Source organism: Elephas maximus, chromosome 23 (genome assembly GCF_024166365.1).
Source record: "Elephas maximus indicus isolate mEleMax1 chromosome 23, mEleMax1 primary haplotype, whole genome shotgun sequence".
NCBI classification, from domain to species: domain Eukaryota; kingdom Metazoa; phylum Chordata; class Mammalia; order Proboscidea; family Elephantidae; genus Elephas; species Elephas maximus.
In genome coordinates this window covers 27,880,354-27,906,874 of record NC_064841.1, presented here as the reverse complement: position 1 = coordinate 27,906,874, position 26,521 = coordinate 27,880,354, and the positions used below count along the sequence as shown (strand labels likewise).

The 26,521-nt window shown below is 41.3% G+C and overlaps 1 protein-coding gene across 1 annotated transcript; it reads right to left on the bottom strand.

Moving 5' to 3' along the window:
* Positions 1-1,298: 1,298 nt before the first annotated feature.
* On the bottom strand, positions 1,299-24,960 carry TNFSF10 (TNF superfamily member 10). The gene is made up of 5 exons (XM_049867195.1): positions 24,668-24,960; positions 17,255-17,392; positions 14,283-14,325; positions 7,767-7,871; positions 1,299-5,469 (listed from the first exon to the last, which is right to left on the bottom strand). Exons 1-5 carry the CDS (start codon positions 24,800-24,802, stop codon positions 5,021-5,023), a joined length of 870 nt encoding a protein of 289 aa, XP_049723152.1. The 5' UTR covers positions 24,803-24,960; the 3' UTR covers positions 1,299-5,020.
* Positions 24,961-26,521: the final 1,561 nt, after the last annotated feature.

Here is a 26,521-nt window from a genome sequence, read left to right as displayed (position 1 = left end):
CTGGTCCTGTTCTTCCTCTCCTTCCAATCGGTGCTCAGTCTGTTTCTTGAACTCTCTGTTTCATGTTTGGGAATTTGAGGTCATTTTTTGTATCTGTTTTACTTAGTTTCTTGAGCCTTTGTTGTCAGAAGGTCATTATGGGAAGTGTATCTAATGCGCCATATTGACCGGAACTGAGAGCATGGTCTTAATTACTATATTGCACTGCTTTTCAAAGATAATACCTAATCTCTGCATCCACTAATTTCAAATGGAATTAAAAAATATAGATCCCATTTACAGTACAAAAATAATTAAATAAATACAACTTTATTGAAGATCAATTTAGAAGGCCTAACTAAATGGAAAGATATATTTGATCATGTTTGGGAAGTATCAATATCTAAAATATAAAAATTATCCCCAAATAATTCATCAATCAATGCAATTCTGTTAAAAACTTCAAAAGCGTGTGTGTGTGTGTGTTTAAGTACACACACAATTTATCAGGCAACTTCTAAATTCACAGGGAAAATAAGGGCTAAGAATAACCCAGATTATTTTAAAACAGAGGACTAAAGAAGGGGAACACACGTTCCTGACAACAAGATTTGTAGCAAAGTAAGAATAATTAAAACCAGATGGTATAGGTGCAATGATGGACAACTAGATCAGTAGAAAAAAAAGGGAGGGGGGTGAGCAAAGAAACAGACTCATGGGAGCTTGGTATATTATAGAACAGACATTAAAATGAGTGGGGAAAAGGAGGGATTACCCAATAAACAAAAGGAGTACTGGTAGTAGGGTGGTTAAATGCTCAGCTGCTAACAGAAATATTGGAAGTTCAAATCCACTAGTTGCTTCATGGGTGAAAGGTGTGGCAGCCTGTTTCTGTAAAGATTACAGCCTTGGAAACCATATGGAGCAATTATACTCTGTCCTACAGGGTCACTATGAGTCAGAATCAGCTCAATGGCAATGAGTTTATTCAATAAACAGTGTTGGACAACTGGCTAACCATATGGTGAAAGATAAAATTAGAACCCTGTCTCACACCACATACAGATTAAATTACAGTTTAGTGACATTATCAAACTATGAAAGGTCAAATTTTAAAGATTTTAGAAAAAAAGATGCTTATATCTTTATGAAATCAATAGGGAAAAATTTCCTGAATAAGATATGAAAATTACTGACACATGTTATCATATTAAATAAAAAGTGAGCAATTTACCCTTTTCTTCCATAAGATACATCAGATATCTTTCCCCATTGTCTTAGTCATCTGGTGCTGCTATAACAGAAATACCACAAGTGTATGGCTTTAACAAACAGAAATTTATTCTCTCATACTTTAGGTGGCTTAGAAGTCCACATTCAGAGCTCCAGCTCTAAGGGAAGGCTTTCTGTCTCTGTTGGTTCTGGAGAAATGTCCTTGACATCAATCTTCCCTTGGTCTGGGTGCTTCTCCGTGCAGGAAACCCACATTCAAAGGACACGCTCTGCTCCTGGCGCTGCTTTCTTTGTGGTATGAGGTCCCCGTTTTTCCCTGCTTGCTTCTTTCTCTTATATCTCAAAAGAGATTGGTTCAAGACACAGTAATCTTGTAGTTTGAGTCCTGCCTCATTAACATAACTGACACTAATCCCATCTCATGAACATAATAGGGGTAGGATTTATAACACATAGGGAAATCACGTCAGATGACAAAATGGTGGACAATCACATGATACTGGAAATCATGGCCTAGCCAAGTTGATACACATATTTTTGGGGGACACCATTCAATCCATAACACCCATTTTTGGTAACAATATATAAAACAATTATGATCACTAGACAAAAAAAAAGTACATACATAATGTCATTTTTGTTAAAAAAGTAACACATACTTAAAAATTTGAGTACAAAAATATAGAATAAAAACTAATGCTCTTTTATTCGTAAATAATACATAACCTAATACAGTGAAACCTGTGAGAGCCAGAACTCGACAGGACTACCTTGGTTTTCTGGGTCTTGAAAGTTTTCTGCCTTTGACCGGGTACAGTCTTACCACTTGTTTTAGTGGAAAATATTTTAGTTTTCCTTCTCTGACAGTTTTCTGCCTTACACAAGTTCTGGCTTTCACAGGTTTTATACAGATGTATATCTTTTTCTTTGAGTTTTAAATCTTGGCTAAAGAGGACTTCTCTACTTTGAAATTATTTTAAAAATGTTTCAAAGTTGCTTTAACATTTGAAGCCCTGGTGGCACAGTGCCGCTAACCAAAAGGTTGGCAGTTTGAACCAGGGATGTTAAAAATAATCAAAACACAAAGAAACTAAAACATAAGATTTTTTTGTGAGCAGTCATTCTATATACATGCAAGGATATCATTTTGTTTCTAAAATAAAGTGGCTCAAAGTAGGCTAGTTATGATTGTTAAAAAAATAAACCTTTGAATTAGCTCAAAACAATAATATAACATTTAACAGTTTCAAATAATAAAGAATTTGCAAATTGGGGGAGCACAAGTCTCCCTGCAAGAAGAAAATGAAGTAAAATGCTCCTGAGGACTGGAGATTTCACAGACGTTTAAATAATTCTTTGCTTAATGCATACAAGTTTCCATGGTGACAAACTACTTAATGGGTACTGAGTTAGCGTTTAAAAAGTTAACTCCTGAAAAATTGGCCCTTTACCCCTTTATAGCTATGAGACCTCTTGAAACCAAAATCAAGGAAGCACAAAATCTTTTTCATTAAATTACAAGGTAATGGGTTTGTTATTAACTACCCTGTTCTAGCTGGAAAAGACACATTTACAACGTTGTGGAGCAGTTAGCAGAAAACCAAACAAAACAAGTCAATACTTTTGTAGTTGGGGTTCGTGGGTAAGAGTAACCCCTTGAAATCAAAGTATCTATTATTAATTATTTTTTTCCCCCCACAGGAGTTGGGTAGGGAATCCTTCTTTATTTTTTTTTTTCCAAGATGGTCAGGTATTCATCAATTTATTTGCAAATATATTTTGCATGGGGACTATGTTCAGGAACTGTTCTAGGTGCTGAGAATACAGTTGTAAACAAGACAAAATGGTCTCTGCTATCATAGCGTTTATGGTCTAGTGAGAGGAGACAGGCTTTAAATAAGACCATATTGTCATTGTTAGGTGCCGGTGAGTTACTTCTGAGTCCTAGCGACCCTATGTACAACAGAACAAAACACTGCCCAGTCCTATACCATTCTGAAAATTGTTGCTATGTTTGAGCCCATTGTTGCAGCAACTGTGTCAATCCATCTCGTTGAGGGTCTTCCTCTTTTTTACTGACCCTCTACATTACCAAGCATGATGTCCTTCTCCAGGGACTGATCCCTCCTGACAACATGTTCTAAGTATGTAAGATGCAGTCTTGCCATCCTTGCTTCTGAGGAACATTCTGGCTGCACTTCTTCCAAGACAGATTTGTACTTTCCTCTGGCAGCTCATGGTATACTCAATATTCTGCCGCAACATCATAATTCAAAAGTATCAATTCTTCTTCAATCTTCCTTATTCATTGTCCAGCTTTGCATACAAGGTGATTGAAAATACCATGGCTTGGGTCAGGCACATCTTAGTTTTCAAAGTGACATCTTAGCTTTTTAACACTTTGAAGAGGTCTTTTGCAGCAGATTTGCCCAATGCAATTCATTGTTGGATTTCTTGACTGCTGCTTCCGTGGGTGTTGATTGTGGATCCAAGTAAAATGAAATCCTTGACAACTTCAATCTTTTCTCCATTTATCATGGTGTTGCTTATTGGTCCAGTTGTGAGGATTTTTGTTTTCTTTATGTTGAGGTGTAATCCATACTGAAGGCTGTGATCTTTGATCTCCATCAGTAAGTGCTTTCAGCCAGCAAGGTGTGTCATCTGCTTATCTCAGGTTGTTAATGCGTCTTCCTCCAATCCTGCCACGTTCTTCTTCACATAGCCCAGCTTCTTGGATTATTTGCTCAGCATACAGATAGTATAAGTATGGTGAAAGAATACAATCCTGATGCATACATTTTCTGATTTTAAAGCATGCAATATTAATGCATCAAACCTATATAGTGGCTGTTTATGTTGTTGAAAAAAGGTATTTCTAATGAATAGGTCATTGGTTTTGCAAAATTCTATCACACATTTAAATACACATTTGAGCATACAACCAAAGTGCTTAAATTATGTTCTGTTTGGAAATAACAATTAGAGGAAATTAAGCAAACTGCAACAAACACCCTCCCCCACCCCCCTACCACAATCCAATCTGAAAAGATAAAATGGTGAAATAAAACATTTTGTGTCCTGATTTTGGTAGATAAAAATAATTGTTCTTCTGGCAGAGGCAAAATAAATTTTCCCTTATGGCAGTGTGGAAGCTACTACCCTGATATACCTCTTAAGAGATGGGTTGTTGCTCTTTCTTCTGGAGTCTTGGCAAGGAGTAGATAAGGATAGTAGATGTTCCAAACCAAACCAAACCCATTGCCGTCAAGTCTCTTCCAACTTTATTGTGACTCTATACAAAAACAAAAAACCTGTTGCCATCGAGTTGATTCTGACTCATTGCGACCCTATAGGACAGAGTAAAACTGCCCCATAGGGTTTCCAAGGCTGAAATCTTTACAGAAGCAGACTGCCATATCTTTCTCCCACAGAGCAGCTGTTGGAGTCAAACCACTGACCTTTCAGTTAAGAGCCAAGTACTTAACCACTGTGCCACCAGGGCTCCTCACTGCAAAATTATTTTGAAGTACAGAATCTCCTAGATCTGTGAAAAACAAAACAAAAACAAAACTGAAAGGTCACAAAAGTGAATGGTCACGTCTGGGGGATTGTTTTTCTTTGCAGATCACGTAGCCAGTTAAAGGAGCAACTAACCGAAAGTTTCGAGGTTCAAACCCACCAGCTGTTCTGCAGGAGAAAGATGTGGCAGTCTGCTTCTGTAAAGATAACAGCCTTGGAAACCCTATGGGGAAGTCCTACTTTGTCCAGTAGGGCCACTATGAGTTGGAATCAACTTGACAGCAACCAGCTAGCCAATTAAAAAGGCCCCAAAAAAACTGGCTTCTTGGTCCATGTCAATCAACTGTCCATTAGTTACAGAGACAAAAATCCTGTCATTTTCTTTAAGCTCAAATATTCCTCCTTGATAGATGGAATAGAGTCCATATTCTGAGTCTTTAGACCAGCAACTATTTCTAGCACTTTTCATCAGTAGTATAGGGTCAGGATAACTTGTGTATTTGTAAATATATTGTACCATTTGTTTGTTTTTCTTTCTGTGTTCTGCCGTTGAAACAGTTCCCACAGCTTCTTCTTCCTGAAATCGAAAATATGTTTGCGAATAGATGTAATAGAACCCCGTTTGATGGATAACCAGCTCTCCATTTCTCAAGTGCAAATTGTTCAGGAACGAATGTCCTTTCCTTGATGACTCCCAGCTCTTTATTTTCTGGCCCAAAGCTTTTTCATTCCAGGAGCCTAGATAGTGGTTAGTGAAAAAAGAGAGAACTATATTAACAGGAATTTGTAGCAAAGCGAAGTTTCCCACAGCTGTGACCAGCATTTCTGTGTGTATGTGTATACACAAAGAATATCAAAGTAGTATAAAACTACTTGCTCCTTCAACCTTAAGTGGATTCTAAATTCTAGTCACATTCTATTGGGTGGCTCCTGTCTCACTGTGACCTATTGGGAGTCCCTTGATTATCTATATGACATCTGTCACTTATGCTATATCTGCCACACTTAGGTGGCACAGGGGATAGTCTACTCAACATAGAATCTTTCCTCTAGAAAGAACTTCTGTCCTGAGACCCCGCTCCCTTCCTGTGCTGGTGATCTCAAACAGACAACCTAAAAGGAAATCAAAAGAAAGGATCTATTGCTCAGAGCTTCTTGTTATACTCTAGGTTCCCTCCTAGGTCTTGCTCAGCTTTCCAGAGTCAAAGCCACTACCAAAGCAGAAGGCAGCCCTAATCCAAAAAAAGAGAGGGCACATGTTTGGTAAAGTGGACCCAGATTTAAAGATCTCTAGATCTTTGAATCTTAAACCCTCAAAGACTTTGAATGAAAAAGGGACCTACCAAAAAAAAAAAAAGATGTGTTTTTAAATTTGGTCCGTCTCCATGATTTGTGCAAAATTTAGTTTTTTAAGAGCTTAAAACAACTAGTATATTTGTCGATGAATGGTTAACAGCAACGTAGTAATAATGATCTTAATCTTAGGTAGAAATATGCCAATCATCTATAAAACATGAGTTCAGGAATACAGGTATCTCCCACTTTTCGAAAGTTGATTTTACACCACTTTGCTTTTAATATATATATATATATTTTTTTTTTACATTAGTACCTGTTTTTGCTAACCAAAAGAAATCTGAAGAGGATTTTCATTTTTATGAAAAACGGTGAAAAGCAGAAATAGCATTCAGTGTTTGTTTTGCAGTGAGCCTTGAAAGGGGCAGTGCACCCCCCCGAGCAGCAAGAGTGGCTAGCCAAGCTTCTTCCTCGGAGCTACACTCGGCACCAAGCTGCCATGGCTTTAAACTGTGTCTGTGAAACTGCGCTATACATACATTATTTCTACCTTATATAGGCTGTGTAGTTATCATTTTAGATTTAGTGAGTTATTTGGTAGGTTATTTTTTGGGTCTGGGAATGCTCAAAATTTTTTTCCCATATAAATTAATGGTAATTGCTTCTTCACTTTATGCCATTTTGGCTTACAAAAAGTTTCACAGGAGCCCTGTACTTTTGGATAGCGGGGGAAACCTGTAGCAGGAAGGCAACTTCCCAGAAATAGACCCCTTTCATCCACTAACTGATCTTTGAAGTTTCTTTGACTTAGCACAGAAACTTTCATAATAACAGAAGTGACTGTTTACTGAGTGCTTACTATATTACTTATTATTAATCTTCACCACTTTTTGAGTTAAAGTTATCACCATTTTGCGTATGAACAAAGTGAAGCTTAATTTGATTAAATCGCTTGCTCAAAATGTAAATCTAGCTGAGGAGGAGCTGGGATTCCAACCCGAATATTCATATTGTAAGGCTCATGCACTAAACTGTAACACTATACTGGCACCTTTTATATAGTTAAAATTAGGCTTAACATATTTAGCTAAACTATATGAAATTTGAAAACCCTGGTGGTGTAGTGGTTAAGTGCTATGGCTGCTAACCAAAAGGTCAGCAGTTTGAATCCGCCAAGTGTTTCTTGGAAATTCTATGGGGCAGTTCTACTCTGTCCTGTACGGTTGCGATGAGTCAGAATCGACACAAAAGCAATGGGTACGCGAGTACATGAAACTAACATTTCTACAAATGAAAGATGGTCAAATATTGGCAACTTCCTATTGTGAAACTTAACACAATTGCCATTAGGTGCCATAACCTAATGATTCCTAGTGAAGGGAAATGACTTAGAGTCTTTGAAGAGAGGACAATTTGATGGGAGTGCAAAGAAGGAGATAATCATAAGAGAGACAAAAACTACTTTAAAGAAGAAGAGTAAATGCAAAAACAGGATCCTGGGAACCTCAAAGACAAAGTTCTTTCATTTCATAATTTTCCAGAGGCCAGCTATACCCTGGGAGTAATTGAGTTCATAAACTTGCTCCTGAAAATAGTCAGTCTGCAACCCTGGTTACCACTGAGCATTTTGTAGATTGCAATATGAATGTTTCAGGCTTAGCTAAAAGTAAAATAATAAATTGTTTGGAATAATTCTTCTATTGCCTTCTTTTAAATCACACAATTTTTCTTTCTCTTACCTGGAGCTGAGGATGTGCTGGGTCTCCGACTACTTCCAGTTATGTGAGCTGCTACTCTTGGAAGATGTCTTTCTCTTCCTAGGTAAGGAATATCTTGTTGCTTTTCTAAAAGAGAAATGTCCAAGAATCACCTGAACTTGTCCAACTACTTCTCAAAGACGTTGCTGTTCACAGCTGTTGTACACATAATGGCTTTCCAAAATTGATGCCGTGGGTTTTCATAAAACAGCCTACATTTTAATATGATGGCCAATCTACTTCAGTTTATGTTTAATTTTAAAAGATGACCAGAATAAGCAGTCATATGGATCACAACGTATCAACATTGCAGAGGTAAGACCCAAATAGCATATAAAAATGTGAAGATTCTGGCCCCTCTTTAGAAAATAACTGTGTACTTGTAATAATCCTGCCAAGTGCTTTAACGTGTTCTAACAACCAGTTATTGCAAAATTCTACTATAAGTTATATATAGATAAAATCAGTGTGGTACCAACTTTTTGTCATCTCAGTTGTTTTTTCCTCTTTGCTAACTCTACTGATTCTAAATGAACAGCAATGATAACAACAGCCCATAGATGCTACAAACTGGTATCCAACAGTCATTTGCCCCTCTGAAGGAATACGAATTGACATCTTGGTCACGATGCTCAGTATATGAGCATATGAGTTGCTAATTCATTGTATCAAAATAAATAATCAACTTCTATTGACCACCACCCAAGGTATTTCAGAGCAGCCTAAAAGAATGCAAATTCAACAAACTACTATCTTAAAAAAAAAAAAAAAATCAGCTCAAACTTCCCAAGTGTGCTTATATTGGTTATAAGATTTATTCTTTCATGAAATAAACATTCCTATGCAGGGGCAACAATAATTAATCAGATATCGATTATGTTGACTGAGCCCTCAAAGGGCTTAACAGTCTTTTAGCAAAGACATAACTTAGAAAGGGAAAATAATCTACGTATAAGGAATAAAAATAAAGGCTGTTGGGTGTTCAGAGGAGGGAAAGAATCCTATTTATTGGAGAGATGTCAGAAGAGGGTTGTGAATAAGATGGTGCTGAGGTCCTTTCAGAGCCCTAGTAGTACAGTAGTTAAGAGCTAGGCTGCTAACCAAAAGGTCAGCGGTTTGAATCCACCAGCCACCCCTTGGAAACCCTATAGGGAAGTTCCACTCTGTCCTGTAGGGTCGCTGTGAGTCGGAATTAGCTCATTGGCAATGGGTTTGGTTTTTGGTTTTGAAGGTCCTCTCATTCACTTACTGTGTCAGGCAGTCCTCAGGAAAAAGGAAAAAGAATCATGAACAAATGTAACAAGAAAGTGTTCAAGGTGCGAGAACAAAAGCTTGAACAGGGTAAAGATGGGTGGATTTGGGCCCACAGAGATGGGAGAAAGGCATTTCCAGAGAGATTGAATAGAGGCCTGAGGCAGGATGCACAAAGCAAGCTTGGGACAAAGGCATAGGAAGAGTTTAGTTCCAGGCTGAATGAGGAGTCAAATTGTGGAGGATTTTGAATACAAGTCTAAGAGGTTTGGACTTTACAGGACATGAAGAGACTCTGAAAGATGAGGGAAGTGAAGAGATATGGGTTGTGTTTTATGCCAACCTATCTCACAGTAAGATTTGATGGCTAGAAGGTGGTGGATAGAAAGTAACAGGACTGGAGGCTGCCAAGCAAATTATGAGACTATTATGATTGGTTGGGATTAAGCTAGTAGAAGAGGGAACTGAAAGGAGGTGATAAAATTCCACAGAGGAGCCTGGAGGAATCCCGGAAACTATGGCCCCTGAAAGCTCTGTTAATCCAGAACTAAAACCATTCCTGAAGCCCACTCTTCCAGCAAAGACTAGGCTGGACTATAAAACATAAAATAATACTCATGAAGAGTGTGTTTCTTAGTTCAACCAGATACACGAGACCAAATGGGCAGCTCCTGTCTGGAGGCAGGATGAGAATGCAGGAAGGCACAGGAACTGGTTGAATGGACGCAAGAAACCCAGGGTTGTGGGATTGCAACTAACATCACATAACAATATGTGTATAAATTTTTGTATGTGAAATTAAGTTGAGCTGTAAACTTTCGTCTAAAGTACATTAAAAAAAAAAAAAAAGAATGATAGATCGAAGATTTGAAAAAAAAAAAAGCATTCCATGGAGGAAGAATGAATGGGAAATAAGAATCTCTCCCCCACCTATTTGGTATTAGTTGTTAATTATTCAGAATGGGTGCACATTTATAGGATGCTGAAGACAAACCATGTCATGGGGACGCATGTTGTTAGGTGCTGTCGAGTCAATTCTGACTCATAGTGACCCTATGTACAACAGAGTGAAGCACTGCCCAGTACTATGCCATCTTCACAATCATTGCTATGTTTGAACCCATTGTTACAGCCACTGTGTCAATCCATCTCATTGAGGGTCTTCCTCTTTTTCGTTGACCTTCTACTTTCTGAAGCATGATGACCTTCTCCAGGGACTTGTTCCTCCTGATAACTTGTCCAAGTTATGTGAGACAAAGTCTCACCATCCTCTCTTCTAAGAAGCATTCTGGCTGTACTTCTTCTAAGACAAATTTGTTCATTCTTTTGGCAGTCCATGGTATATTCAATATTCTTTGCCAACACCCTTATTCAAAGGCATGGATTCTTCTTCAGTCTTCTTATTCATTGTTCAGCTTTCACATGCATATGAGGCAATTGAAAATACCATGGCTTGAGTCAGGTGCACTTCAGTCCTCAAAGTGACATCTTCATTTTTTAACATTTGAAAGAGGAGCAGATTTGTCTAATGCAATACGTCATTTGATTTCTTGACTGCTGCTTCCATGAGCATTGATTGTGGATCAAAGGAAAATGGGCATGCATAGTCAATTATATATTACCCTCAGAATGCTCAGGTTCCAAGGTTAGTGTGCCCATTTGCCTTTATTCTCCATTGCTAAATAATTCATAATGCTTGCCTGCCTCTAGACCTTTACACTTAGTGTTTACAATATTCAATAACAGAAGCCAATTATAAATATCTGGCATTTGAGGTCATTGCAAGGATATGAGAAAGCCTTGCTTTGAAAGCAAATTTTAAAGAAAGGAAATTTCCTCCTGTCTCTGGCAAACACCTCCCAGAAAAGAAACTTGAAAGTATGTATATTTGAGTGTCAAAGATACATCCTGGTATACAAAATGTACATTTCTATACTTAATTGGACAAATAAGAAAAAAATATTCTTTCAACATTGAAAGTAGTACATGCACCTACCATAGACTGAACCAGGTGTGTCTTATCTGAACAGGTGGGGTGTTCAACATTCTGACTACCACTGTCACCTTAGGGAAAATGAGCAGAAAGAATGCTTGAATCCTTGTGCCAGGTCTTCTTTTTCAGTGTCATATTCAATAAAGGAAAATGGGGGTTATCAAATGCTGAAAAAGTTCACTGCATTAGATGATGTGCTGATTAATGTTATGTGTCAACCTAGCTAACCTGTGATTCTTAGTATTATGTAATTATCATCTGTTTTGTGATCTGATGTAAGGGGAGTTTCCTTGGGGGTGTGGCTTGCATCTAATATATATGGACATTTTTGCAAAGCTATTTCCCGCTCTATCCAAAATCCAACTCATTGTCCTCTGACCTCCGGTTCTTCGGACAGGAGCTAGCATCTTTCTGCCTGACCTGCTGATGTGTCAGTCCCTGCAACCAGTAAGTCAGTAGAAACCTCAGACTGATGCCTGACCCATAGATTTGGGACTTGCCAGCCTCCACAGCTGTGTTAGCCATTTCCTTGAAATGTTTCTGTCTATATATTTATATATACACTTCACTGGTTTTGCTCCTCTAGAGAACGCATGACAGATGAAAATAGCTGAAAAGCAGGAAGACATCCTTTCTTCTCTGCCCGGCTAGTGTGCCCCAGGACTGTAAGTCCCTGGTATATGTATTCAGGCCTGTATGCCCATTAACATGGGAAAACAGAGAGATGAGAGGCAAATGCCAAATAATAGCAAATTTAATTCAGTAATTTTATTTACTTATTCATTATTTATCCTTTCCAAAAATATTTATTAAGAATCTACTGGGTAGAGTTAGGGGCTGGTATAAGAATGGTGTGGCAGCGACATACGACCTCCTTTCTCTTCACAAGGGTGAAGGAAAATCAAGACAACAGCCTAAGGTTGATCCCTGTGAGGTGGAGGTCAGACATGCCACCGCTCTCCACCATCTTTACCAATTCTGACACCAACCATCCCTCCCACGGCACTCTCTACTTCTCTATTGAGTGTGATAATTCATTGTAATGGCCACACAGAGCTCACAGACAATACTCATGATTAGGGGGTTTACTAGGGAAGTAACAGCTTAGGATTCAGGTTCAGGAATGCTCAGGATACCATCAGGACACTGTCTTCTCAGTGGTGCCTGTAGGCACAACTCTCTCTGGCCTGTTGGCCTCTGCTCTGCTCTGGCAAGTGTAACAAAGCTCTTTTAGCTCTGCAGATAAGTGTCCTGAGGCACCCAACCCTGCCAGTAAGCCCAGCCTGAAGGCATTGAGGTCTACCTCCATGAGTTGGCAAGCCTAGGTCCACCAAGTGCCCAGAGACACTTTACTTCACCAGCAAGCCTCCTGTCCAAGGATACTCAGGTTTCTACCTCTGTGGGCCAGGAAGCCCACTGTGTCATTTCCTGCTGCTGTTTCTCTGCCACCGCTTCTCACCTTCTTCAGTGTTATTCCCTCACTCTCTCAGTCTCCTGGTTCCAGGAACTTCTTAGTGCAGGGATCCCAGGTCCAAAGGATGTGCTCTGCTTTTGGCTCTTCTTCCTTGGTGATGGTGAAATCCTTTCCTCCCACTCCTGGGATAGCTCATTTTAAGCCTAGGGGGATGGCAAAACTGACCAATCCCCTTGGTGGGTCACGATTACCTTATTTGCACAGTCCCACCTAATTACTTGGGTGTGAGTTACAAGGCCATAGTGAGAAAGGCCACCCAAAAGTGATCCATTGCACTGCAGTTGGGCATAAAGAGGTGAGAGAAAGACATTTTTTTTTTTTTTTTTTGTCTTTGTGGATCTTTAATAGGGAAGGGGTCAGGACACAGATTACAAACAAACAAAAGAAAATGAACAAGGAAAGTGTGATAGAAATAATGCAGTATGGGAAACCCAGTTAGAAATGTGGTTAGGGAAAGATTCTCTGAAGAGGTGACAATTAAATGAGCCATGAAGGATGAGCAGAGTCGACCATGTGAAAAGTCAGGAATAGAAGGAGCCAGATGGAAGACTAAAGAGGCCAGCCAGGGCAACAGAATGGAAGAAGGAAGTGTGTCAAGAGAAGGCTGTTGACCATGAGCTGGAAGATGCCATGGCATGGGAACCATAGGATGAGGATTGTGAGTGGGTAGATAAGAAAGTGATGATGGGTCAAGTGGCTTATGCATAAAGAAAGGCGTAAAGCCTGGTGGTAGAGAAGCAGAGAAGTTGGATAACTTTCATGGCCTCATTTTATTTCCTGCCATGTTCCAGCAAGGATTTAAGATGGCTCTTTTTTTTTTTTTTACTTATGGCATATGAAACCAAAAGAAACAAACAAGCAAACAAAAAGCAAAACCTAAACCCGTTGCAGTCAGGTTGATCCTGACTCATGGTGACCCCATGTGTTACAGAGTAGAAATGCACCATAGGATCTTCTTGGCTATAATCTTTATGGAAGCAGATTGCCAGGCCTTTCTTCCATGGTGCCACTCGGTGCATTTGAACTGCCAACCTTTAGGTTAGTAGTCGAGTGCAAACAGTTTGCACCATCTAGGCACTTTGTAGCCTATTAAACCAAAAAAAGCAAACTCACTGCTGTTAAGTCGATTCCAACTCATAGTGACCCTACAGGACAGAGTAGAAATGTGTCATAGGGTTTCCAAGGCTGTAAATCTTTATGGAAGCAGGGTGTCACATCTTTCTCCCATGGAGTGCCTGGTGGGTTCGAACCATTGACCATCTGGTTAGCAGCTGAATGCTTTAACCACTGAGCCACCAAGTTGCTATAGCACATTGTTGTTGTTGTTAGGTGCCATCAAGTCAGTTCCGACTCATAGCGACCCACTAAGACAGAGCAGAACTGCCCCGTAGAGTTTCCAAGGAGTGCCTGGTGGATTGGAACTGCCGACCTTTTTGTTAGCAGCTGTAGCTCTTAACCGCTACGCAACCAGGGTTTCCTATAGCATATTAGAAGATAAAAGTAAGTGAAGAGACTGAGGTGAAAGGAAAATTCACATTGGAAAAATAAGATTAAGATGAAATAAAGTTCTGATCATTGGTAGGCCACTGATTTTGTTCTGAGCTTCCCAGCTACCAGTGCAAAGAGGGAAATAGAATCAACAAGTGGCTTGAGATAAGGAGCAGCAGTTCAGAGATGGAATGCATAATGGAAGCAGAGAGAAGGAGAATGGAGAGGTGTTTACTCTGTGACAAAATTGACAGTAGAAGATTAAAATAGCAACAACAACAAAAAAAAATACCTTGGCCTGTAGGAATGGTTTCCTCATAGGTTCTCAAAACCATCTGCAAATAGTATTGAATAAAGCTTGTTAATTTCCCTAAAAATTTAAACTGACCATAGGGTGTCTACGGCTTTTCTTGCTGATGTCTAAAGGGAAATGGCTACATAAGATATTGATTTGGCAACTTTAAATTCTTCAAGAGTAGGGTTTGTGTAGGGCAGAGTGGGTGCCGTGGTGAATGCCGTGGGCAGCTGTGTGTACATGTGACGGTGGCATGGTCCCCTCTCTGGGGAAGTTCTGTTTCAGGATGAAGCCTTCGAAAGGCCACACCTGGAACAGTGAGGGAGGAAGGTGCCATCCTGCCAAATCAGTCAGCCTGATGTTCCCAGGCCTTGATGTAGCTGATTGGTATGGCAGCTACCTCATCTCACTCTCTGTGAGCGGTGGGTGTGGGGTGGTATGCGTGTGTGTGCTTGTGTATGTGTGTAAGTGTAGTGCGTAGCAGAGCCCATTAGCTTTAACTTACTGCACAGACCCAAGCTCCAAGATGTAAGGCATCCCTCCACCTCATGGTGCCTAATGGACATCTGCAGCCCACCCAGTTAGGTGTGACCAGACAACACTGTATCCTTCTCACATTTCTGAGAACATGGCTTTGGCATTCTCAACATGTTTTACCAAGTTCTTATATCTCTGCTAAGCATCTAGTAAGACCCCCCCTCTTTGTACTAACCAATGGGAAAACCAGTAAGAAACAGAAAAAACTGAGCCTTTCTGTTAAACGGGCAGACCCTGACTTGGCTCATCCTTGGCTTCTGACTCTCCCTCCATTCAGCTCTGTGACACCTGGGGGCTTCTCCCATCACTGCTCTCCTTTTCCCATCACTGTGGTTAATTTCGCAACTGCCAGAAACCCTTCTCCTTTGTACTCCCACCTCAAATTGAAAGCACTGGGCTTCTTTCTCCCTCCGATTCCAGGTAATGGGGTAACCACCTCTAGTCTAAAGTCTCTCTCCCTCTTTTTCTCTCTCTGGGACCAAAAAAAAAGGAAGGAAAGAGGAGGAGCAGCAGGAAGGAAAGAAGGGCAATCCCTCCGGTATGGGGGGCAAAGTGAGAGTGATTAAAATCATTGTCATATGGCCTGAGTTCAAATTTGTCAATTATTAGCTCTGTGAAACTTTGTTCAAATTACTTAACTGATCTGAACTTTAATTTCTACATCAGTTTTAAAAAAAATAAAAGGGTAATAATAATTCCTTTTTTATAGAGATGTTGTGAGGATTAAATGAGGTAATGTATTATGTAATGGGCATGGTATGTTTACTGGAAACAACTTGTTCAAATAATGGTGCAAAAAATGAGGAATTCTTTCCCCACCCACACCCTTTGTGTCCCCTGCTGGCTTCTATTCTAGTTGGTGGCGGGGTGTGAGATTGGGAGGGAAAGGAAGAATAGCAGGAAAGGGATTTGTAAAGCCTACTTCTACTACTTCCCTTATCTCACCATCTGCCAGCCCCAGCACCCAGCCCCCTCATCAGTCTCCAGATTGCTGCCCTCATTCTGAGTTTCCCCTGTCACCTGCTGCACAGGGCTCTGGTGGCGCAGTGGTTACAAGCTCAGGCTGCTGACCAAAAGTCAGCAGTTTGAATCCACCGGCCACTCCTTGGAAACCCTATGGGGCAGTTCTACTCTGTTCTATAAGATCACTATGAGTTGGAGTCCACTCGACACAATGGTTTTTTGTTTTTTGGCCACCTGTAACCCCATTGTCTGTGGCGTTCTACTCTTCGGGTTCTTCGGGACCTTTTCCTAACCCCAGGTGTTTCTTAGTCCTCACCCCCTGAGCAATCATTGTAATTTGGAGCAGTAGAACCATAGAGAACCACAGCTGCTTTGGAACCACTGGCTTGCCCCAGCCCAGACCACACTTCCAGGGCAGACACCGAACAGATGAACTTGTTGGACTCCCAGGCGGAAGTATGATTTCATTCCTGTAGAAATGAAATAGATGCCTGGGTTCTATTGTGAGTACTGTTGAAGGTCATAAACCAGAGCCCTAATCACCCACACAGCACTGTTCCTACAGCAAAGTAGATCCTAAGCACCAAACAATGGACTTACACAAACATGTCTTTGACATGCGTCCTCCTTTATCCTTGGAATTTCCCCAGTATATTTTTAAAACAATGATGTCATATATAGTACTTCATAGTTTACAGAGTATTTTTACATCCGCGTCCTTATCTGACCTTTCCAGGTAGACAAAAGACAAATATTATTAAATATCATCTTACAAAGGAAGAAATAGCACCAAAGCAGAAACTTGATTTGATCTAAGTCACATTGCTAAAAGCAAAATCAGTTAAAAACATCTTAATTTTAGCTAACAGTGAAACAACACCGTTAGCTAACAGAATGTTTCTAATAGAGTCTGCGAAAGCAGTGTCCATAAACAGATAATGATTTTTTGTGACTTGCCATTTACTGAGTATAAATTGAGATGTCATCATCTTCAGTTTCTCAAAGTGTCTTTCTTTCGTCTTCCTCTTCTCTTTCTTTATCATTATACACACATAAAAATAAATATATATTTAACTCCAGAGATTAACAATTTGAGAAGAATGTAAAGCACCCTTATTTGGGCTTTTCTATCTTTTGAATAATAAAAAAAAAATGACACACACCCTTTACTGTTGTGTGACCTTGAAGACACATCTTATCTGTGGCTCAGTTTCCACATGGTAAAATAGAGATTAGACTAGATGAGGAAGGTAAAGGAATGAACTCTAGTCCCGGTGTCAGCCAGGACCCAGTGTTTGACGCTGTTCTAGACTTTCCTAGTTCTATAAATTTGGGGGAAAATTGCTTATAAGCTCTGGGACTCAGTTTCTTCATTTGCAAAATGAGGGCTCTAGCCTTGTTGACCTTAAAGATTCCTTGCCCCCTGACCTTCTATGCCCTCTGGTGAGGCTACCTAGTAGTGCACCTACCTTTCTAACAAGCTGGCGTAGTTGCCACTTGATTCGCCAGCAGGGGTTGTCTATAATGTCTTCATCATCAGGGTCCCCAGAGCTGTCATCTTCCTTTAAGAAACAAGCAACACCACTCCTGGAGAACTTGTCCTGCATCTGGGTTGGGATGGAATATTACACGATGTTATGCACAAGTGCTTTTTATACTTATACGTAAGTTAAAACAACAGAGATTGATGACTGATTCACAGATGTCTTGGCATCTTAGATAAGTTCATGTCTTGGAAGAAAAGTAAGCATGCTGTGCTTTGTCCTTTGAATAAAAGAAGCAGTTAGATAAGATGGAAAGAGCACAGGTGTGGGTCAGGCACCCTGGGTCACAGTGCTCTTCTTTTGGCAAGTTGCTTTTGTTCTGTGGCTGATCATATGAGTTTTCAGCTGGTTTCCTATGGTGACGTCTATGGTCCTTTCCAGCTCTGACACACTGTGGAGCCCCTTCTAAAGCTGGGAACCCACCTAGATACAAAGTAGGCAGTGAAGTCATCTTAAGGATCATAAATAAAAAATTGGTTCCCTGGTGGCATAGTGGACGAGAGCTCTGCTGCTAACCAAAGGTCAGTAGTTCAAATCCACCAGCCACTCCTTGGAAACCCCATGGGGCAATTCTACTCTGTCCTAGAGGGTCGCAATGAGCCAGAACTGGCTCGATGACCTAACAACAACAACAGATAAGAAATTAGCCAAATCCTTTAGAATTCAGGTAATGTATTGGTTGGTGACCTGGTTACACAGGTGTGTTCGTTTTGTAAAATTTCAGCTACCTGTACACTTAAAGTTTTGTATATTTCTGTATGCTATATTTCAAAAGAAGTTAAAAAAAAAAAAAATTAGTCAAGCCCTGTTAAGCCCTCCAGAAACACCTTCTCATGCCCATCTTGGTGGTAGTGGTGACAGTGCGGTCCCTCTTTCCATATACTCAAAGCCTGTAGAGCGGTGTACAGGAGCTTTGGCTGAGTAAATTCTAGTTCTTGTGATTTCTATTCTGTATAGCAGAACATGGCCCACATTGCCGGTCCAAATCTGAATGGTGCCTTATTAAATGTCTACACTAGCTAGGGATTTACCTGCAGGGAAGTTAAACATCATTTGAAGGTTTGCAGTGAAGGTCCACTTCACTGCAAAGCTCAGGCTCGTTCCACGTGTAACGTCTAACAAATCAGTTTAGCTGAAGTTGCCAGCAAAGGAAAGACATCCTGCAGCACTGGTTGTCCGTAAAGCTAATGAACGACCATAATGCTGGAGACCCCCAGTTTATGGAACTCTTAAGAGACTTGGGTTAACATGAGCCAAGGAAAGGTACCCACTTATCGTAGGCAATTTCAAAGATTAAACTTCTGGTTAAGACGGAGTCCCTGGATGGTGCAAAGAGTTAATGCACTTGACTGCTAACCGAAAGGTTAGAGGTTCAAGTCCCCCCACAGGCCTCTCTGAAGAAAGGCCTGGTGATCTACTTCTAAAACATCAGCCATTGAAAACCCCGTGGAGCACAGTTCTACTCTGACACACCTGGGGTCACCATGAGTTAGAATCAACTCAACGGCAACCGGTTTGGTCTGATTGAGAAAACATAAGCAGTAGTCAAATCATTGTCAACAAAGTCCTCATCCCTGTCAACAAAGTCCTTGCTTGATGTTAAGCATGTACACACACCCCAAACACCCCCACCCTCCCCCAGTCAATCAAATTTTATATCTTGCCAAGAAACACAGGAAGTCCATGCAGGGCCAAAAGCTTTATTGTTTTGTTTTGTTTAACAACAGGGATTAAATAGATGTTATTTCCCTGTAGATATCCGCTGGATTGCCTTTGGGGAAATAAATGAGGAAGTGGACATTTTTATCTGTCATTTGAACTTAGTAAATTCCAAAGCTTAAAGGAGGGAGCAAACTTAATGATGATCTGCTCTTTCCTATAAAAAGATAGTCTCATTTCAAATGAAAGCACTAATTTATGTGAGGTCCCAGCTAGACTCACATGAATGTGTTCTCAGTTGTGTGCCCCTTGGACATTTGATCAAGGTCCCTCAAGTACAAGAGTGTAAACCAGAGTTAATTAATTACTTCCACACACCCTGGCATAGAACATTCATTTACTTTTAAATGAATGTTTATTCTCTTTCTTCTTTCTTTTTTTAATTACAAGAGTAAAACAGTCTCCTTGTAGATGTAGTGTGCCACCTGAGTTGAGATATGAACAAACTTTGCAAGGAAAGAACTCAATCATATATGGTTGTGGGTGTGTCTAACAAACTTCAGAACGGGGAGGGGGAGGATGGAGTAGGAAGACAGGAGAATTGGATTCAGCCTCAAGGCCTGGGGTGGTTCCAGGAGAGCTAGCTAATGTTTACTGGACTTTGTCCCAGGCCAGGCCTGGCCAAGCATGTGTTTTGATGAAGAAAATGATAAAGCAGCTCTCTAACCTCTGCAACTTGTTGGGGCAAAAAGGCATGCATATCCCAGAAGCCATTTGTCTTTTTATTGCACAACAGCTGGAAGCTGACCCAGCTCCTACACGTTGAGAGCAGAGAAGGCCAGGGTCACAGGCAGGAAGAGGCAGAATGGGGAGCCGCCCAGGGTCAAGCAATAATAATAGCTGAAGTAAAGTTTGGGAGGAGTTAGTAGTGCAGGCATTGTAGCAGGGGCCAGCCCAGGTCAGGGGTGAGTGCTGGCTGGAGCCTGGTATACTCTCTGAGGATTTTCCAGAAACACATTAGGGGGTATGCGAGAAACTTGAAAATTGAGTAAGGTCCTGGTATATGTGGGGAAAATTGACCAGCTAATTTGACTTCGTTATTACCTAAAAGTTCACGAACCTGGATGAATTCAGGATACACAGACAACCTGAAGAATACAGAGAAGTAAAGAGAAGAAAACTAAAGTCACCCATAATTCCCCCTCCTAGAAGACCAACCCTGGTGGTGTAGTGGTTAAGTGTTATGGCTGCTAACCAAGAGGTCAGCAGTTCAAATCCACCAGGCACTCCTTGGAAACTCTATGAGGCAGTTCTACTATGTCCTATAGGGTCTCTACGAGTCGGAATCGACTCAAGGGCAGTGGGTTTGGGTGGGTTAGAAGACCAAAGCTTAACTTCCTAGTTGACCTTTGGGTGACCTTCCCCCTTCTACACATACTTGTTTAGAGTTGAAATTAGATCATGTGCAATTTTGTATATGGTTGTTTTTTTCTTAAGGCCATATAAAAATATCATGCTGTTTAAATCAGCATGAAAATCACGTACAGATGAACATTGATATTTTTATGACATTTACTGTAGAAAATTTAGAAAATATAGAAAAATTAAAAGGAATAAATCATCCATAATCCTACCACCTAGAGATCAAAATTGTCAACATGTTAGTGTTTCTCCTTCTAGATATAAATATTGATTTCTGAAGAACAGAAACAGAGAGGAAGCCTCAATGACCCCTTCCCATCCAACTACATTTCTTACATTATCATATTTGGTAGCTTCTTCCACAGAGCTTGGCCAGTGCTCGAGACTGGAGGCGTGGGGGGAGGGGTGGGAGGCTGTGGTTATTCCAAGAATACTTAGCAATATTTAGAACTGAGCAATACTTAGAAATATTCGAAGAATAATTCATGTGATGTGTCTTTCCCCACCACCAACCCCTTGCCCTTACCTCTCCACATCCTTTTCACGTAAACCAAAAAAAAACAAAAAAACAAAACCTGTTGCAGTCCAGTCGATTCTAACTGATAATGACCCTATAGCAACCCTATATATAGAAGTGTGTATTTCCTGCCGCACCACATGCAGCCTGGGGCTGTTCTCTCCTGAAACTGACCCCGGGTGTTGGAGGAAGGGGCTGGGCGTGTGTTACTCTCCTTGGCATGCCTCTGGAAGGAGAGACAGCCTTTGCACTGGATGCCTGCTCTTCTTCTCCAGAAGCCCTTTCTTCTGTGAAGTGGATTTCCACAGCAGCTGCTATTGGTGCCATAGCAAACGTGGCAGTTGTCTAAGCCAGGGTAAACCAGTCCTTGGCAAGGCTTGAAGTAAGTCTTCCTCCTTTGCTGGGTCAGACATTCTGAGGTGGTGGCACTGACCGTCTCTGTTGCCCAGACATTAGCCTCAGGCAATCGGTTTCTAAAAACAATGACTAGCATAAAGGATTCTTTATAGAAATCTGTGAAGAAGGGTCACCTTACCCCTTTTCCTCTCCACCTGTGGTGTCAGAAGTAGACGGTTCCAACTTTCTCAGAGAGACACAGACTTCGGAGGCTGAGTCCATACTTGTTGTTCATGATTGCTGGTCTACAGACTTAATGTTTCTCACCTTTTCTTAACTCCTACCCCCTACAATCCTTGCTCCACTCTATCTTCTGCAAATTTTCACCAGCCTAGGGGGAACCAGTAATCTGTTTTAGGAAAATGATACTTTTGTCGAATATGCTGCTGTGAATATGCTACATAGGCACCCAAGGACATGCAGATTCACCTTCCCTTGAGAAAACAGAGTCTGGGCTTTGTGTGTGCTGGGAAGAGTTTGGGCTTTGGAATCAGTCTGCTCTGTTTTCAAAATTGGACTTTATCTTTTACTAGCTTTGTAGTCTTGTACAAGTCACCTAATTTCCCTGACCCTTAGTTTGTTCGTCTATAAACCGATTACGGTTGAGTAGATTCTGACTCATAGCAACCCTTTCAGACAGAGTAGAGCTGCCCTATAGAGTTTCCAAGGCTTCTCTATAGAAACAGACTGTCATATCTTTCTTCTGCTGAGCAGCTGGTAGATCCAAACTGTTGACCTTTTTTGAGCAGCTGAGCGCTCAACCACTGTGCCACAAGGGCTCCTTTATTCGTCTATAAAATGGGGTAATTATATTACCTTATAGGGTTGTATTATGGACTGAACTGTGTTTCCCAAAAATATGTGTCATAAATCTTAACCCCTGTACCTGTGGTTATAATCCCATTTGGGAATGGGTTTTCTTTATGTTAAGAGACCATATCAGTGCAGGGTGTGTTTTAAGCTAATTACCTTTGAGATCTAAAAACAGCAGGTTAGAACAGAGGAACAAGGGGCAACAGGGGAAGGTAGATACCATCCCACGTGAAGATCACGAAGGAGCCAAGAAGCAGAAGCTGAAAAGAGACAAGAACCTTCCCCCTGAGCCAACAGAGAAAGAAAGCCGTCCTCTAGACCTGGTGCCCTGACTTTAGACTTCTAGCCTCCTAAACCATGAGAAAATAAATTTCTGTTTGTTAAAGCCATCAACTTGCAGTATTTTTGTCATGGCAGCGCTAGATAACTAAGGCAGGTTGTTAATGAGGGTGAAACTGGGTAACACTTCGCAAAGTTCCTGGGACTTTGTAGACACTGAATGTCTGCAATTCTCCTTCCTCTCTAGCACTCTCAGCATATTCCACTGCAAGCCTGTACATACATGTATGCATGTGTAAATACGCAATCAAGAAAAAATGTGCACAATTGGGATGTTAAGCTTTATCTGAAACTGTCATTTTTATTGTGGAAAAATTCAAAGTCCAGTCTTAAAATCAGGCAAACTTGTCATGTAAGCAAATTGAGGGGCCCCATTGTTTACATTGCAAATGTAACAAAGGTTAGGACATGGTGGCTCTAAGCCAATAAACACAGCAGTTTTCTAGCATAGCTGTAGTTATACTGATTTCTTTTCCTTACAAATATAAAACCTTTTCTAAATATGATCTACGAATAAAGCAGACTTCTCTGGTCATCTAATGGTAGTCATATTTTTCATAATCGCTTGATAATCAAACAAGAGACTTCTTCATCCATTTCCAAAGGAAAAATTTCCAACCTATTGAGAGAATCAAATTTATACTCCACAGGATATGCAAACTGCATTTCTAACAGATAATTAAAACACTATGGCTTTTGCAGAACTCATATTTTTCTGAGAACCTTAGCCTTGCATTTCCTAGCCAGCTGGCAGATTTGGTATTGCCTTATCACAATGCAGCAGAAGACAGTGTGTATGACAAAATGCAAATGAGTCAGGGGGCCAACTCAATGGTAATTAACAACACCGGTCACCTTGCGTAGGTGCCCATAGACCAGGTACTAGCCGTAGCTACTTGTCTCACTTTGAGTAAGTCATTTCTCTTGGGATCTTACTTTCCTAGTACAGCTGTAACCAACACAATAAAAGTTGTGTTGGCTTCTTTTAAACAGCTTTGCGTTCATGGTTACAGAAGTTTTATACAGTTGAGAGATACATAAACTAAAATGGCACACATTTTTTTTTTCTCTGTCAAACGTGCCTGGATTAGTATTTGGACCATCCATGAGGACAGAATGACAAGTTTCTTTTCAATTATTTTATCACGAAGAGTAAAATGCTGAATCCATCTGCTAACCTCTTTCCTACAGACTTCACCCATGACATGCCTGTGGCTGAGGATTAGGTAGAAGGCCAGTCCTTCTTGTGGTTCCCTATTGCCTACACAGAAATGCCACAGATCTAAACCCAAACATATTTTGAAGACCTGGCTTACCCTCACTCCACACTCAGTGTTGGAGAGAAAAAGAGAAGCCGAACACTCCAAACCTTGGTTCTCATCGCAGCTCCTATGTATGTTATTCTATCTGCTGACTTTTGGAAGTCTGACTTGTCTGTGTTAAAACTTTCCATCCAAATAATTTAAGATATTTCAAAAAGAGAGGTGGGAGGAAGAGGCTAGCAGTGGTTAAGAGTCCTCAGGGCTGAGAATAAACAAACAGCACATGAAGAGTGTTCCTGTCCGTGCAGTTTTCAGCAGATGTCTATCTGAAAGTCCATTGGAATTAGTTATAGCCAGAATACCAGGTAAGGCATTCAGTAGCTTAGAGCCTTGCTCCCGTGTAGTAATGGTACCTACAGCTGTGGCGAAGGTGATTCATCCATTCATCACCTATTTAGCGAACACCTGCTGTGTTATGTACAAGCCATATGCTATGTCCAGAGGAGCAACGGTAAGCAAAAGTAGACACAGTCCCTGCTCTCATGCAGCTACAGGCACTGTCAAGGATTAATGAGACAACCACCACAAAGCAATTAGCAGGGAGCACTCAATCATAGCTATTGCTAATATTATAAAATATACACCCTTTTTAAGCCAAAAAGAAAAAAATCCCAGAGGTCTTGTTGCCTGCACTTGCTAGTCACTGGTAGAGTCAGTTCTGTAGCTGCACTTTGTTCACAACAGTCTCCTGAACTTAAACTTTTGTAAAGTCCTCAACAATTATATGCATTAGCAATTACAGCCCATGGTCAGAGAAAGGAGGCATTTTCTTCCAAGGTAAACTCTTCCAAGAGGAGTGTGTAGAGAGGCAAAGAGATGCAGTTAGCCCGGAGTTGCTGTGAGCTCCCAGAACAAGTGCATTGTACTGACCTGCTTTAGCTCTTTCGTGAAATACAGATAAGTCACGGCCACACAGAGGGACTGCAGCAGGACAGTGAAGATCAGGATAAGCACGCAGGTCTGCCCAGGGCTGGGGCCTGTGGGGCTCTGGACTCCCATGGTCATAGCCCTGCAAGTCAGGAGTGACTGCCAGGAAGCCAGTCTGGCGGTTGGAATTGTAGGTGAATCGCAGTCAGGGGAGGAGCACTTCCTGGACTCTTTTCAGTATGAGAAGCCAGTTCAAGAAAACGAAACTAAAGCAACTGACTGGGCGAAAATAAAACCTCAAGAACAGGGCAGATTAACAAGTAAGCATGATACAAAGTGGCTTACATTAGGTAAGGTATGCACGGCTTACTTGTATTTACTTACTAATCTGTAGTGAACAATTTCACAGATGTGGTGAAAAACAGGTGAAATTGTTCACTACAGTTTAGTAAATTCATGCACGTAAGCCCCTGCATGCCTTGTTTACTGGGTAAACTGACCCTGCTCAAGAAGATTGCCCCCTCCCATAGCCAGGTCTGTGGTCAAAATCTTCAAAAATGTTAAGTGCTCGCGCGAGACTTAAACCAGAGTTCCCTCCCTAACTCTCAGGGCCTTCTGTGCCCTGGTGGGTGTGTCTGGTTCTTAGGGCTGAATCTTAGGCTCCCACACATCATATCTCACCTCAGAAGCCTGTCATGGGACTAGACCACAGATCTAAATAGGACCTGAGGCCACTCGGGTCTGGAGATGCTGGCTGTATCTGGAAAAATGTCCTTTGATGTCTGCCCACAGGTGACAACTGGCCCCATGCTGCAGTAGCCAGGCAGTGTGTGTGGGAGAGTGGGGGGTGTGGCGAGGGGAGTTGCAAATAGCCAGAGATGCTCAGACTGCCTGGGCTCCAATCCTGGCTCTGTGGCTTCCTAACGTGTTCCTGGTTTCTTAATGGTTCTGTTCCTAAATGTGAGCACCTATGCTGTGCCCCTACTTTGCAACTCTACTCTCCCTGCAGTGCGCAGAAGCTGCAGCCAGCCTGGCAAGTAGGTGTCTAGAATCTGGGCACTTAGATATGTGCTCCCTGAGGACAGAGGCGTGAATACACCAGGTCAGCTTTATAGCCTCTCCGTCTGATGAACTGAGAAAGGAAGAGTGGACTACAGCTGTCAAACTCCCCTAGTCTCTCGCAGACAAGATAAATACATTTCCAAGAATGGACTCCTCGTGCATCTGAACAGGGGCGGATTATCCAATAGGAAAGGTAAGCACGTACTGTTGACTGACTTACCTGGTTTACCAGATCATCTGTAGTGAACATTTTCACATTTTTTCACCACATCAAAACTCTGCTTCTAGATATGACTGATATCTGTCTCTCTCTCAACCCCACAGCACTCTTCTACAGAATCAAAACCTCTTTTCAAATTTACAGTCCCTGCCAGGGACGGATTACCCAGTAAGCAAGGTAAGCACGGGCTTGCCTGTGCTTATTTACTAATCTGTAGTGAACAGGTTACTGGGAAATCTGCTCCTGCATCTGAAGACCTACAATTCATACTAAGAAGGCCAGGATGTGCAGTTGCAACACTGAGAAGAGGAAGACAAGTTCAACATGGAGGGGCTGCTGAATGTCTTCTGGAGGCTGCCCCTGCCCATCTGTCTGCAGATGCAAGATGACAATGAGCACGTTCGCCTCCCCCTTTCCTGCTCCCTGCACTCCAGCTGTAACTTGGGGGCCCAGGCCACCAACCTGATGCCCCTCACTGTGCCTAATATCTCAATCTCAGCTGCAGATATACTACATAAGAGTGACCAGATGTCAAACTCCACAGACTTCAGAGGCCTGAAGCCAGGCTCCAGGAG

Coding starts and splice junctions, on each gene's coding strand:
- TNFSF10 (XM_049867195.1), bottom strand. CDS start 24,802: ATGACCATGGGAGTCCAGAGCCCCACAGGCCCCAGCCCTGGGCAGACC. Junction 17,393..24,667: donor TCACGAAAGAGCTAAAGCAG/GTCAGTACAATG, acceptor ATCCCAACCCAG/ATGCAGGACAAGTTCTCCAG. Junction 7,872..14,282: donor AACCATTCCTACAGGCCAAG/GTATTTTTTTTT, acceptor TTTCTCTTTTAG/AAAAGCAACAAGATATTCCT.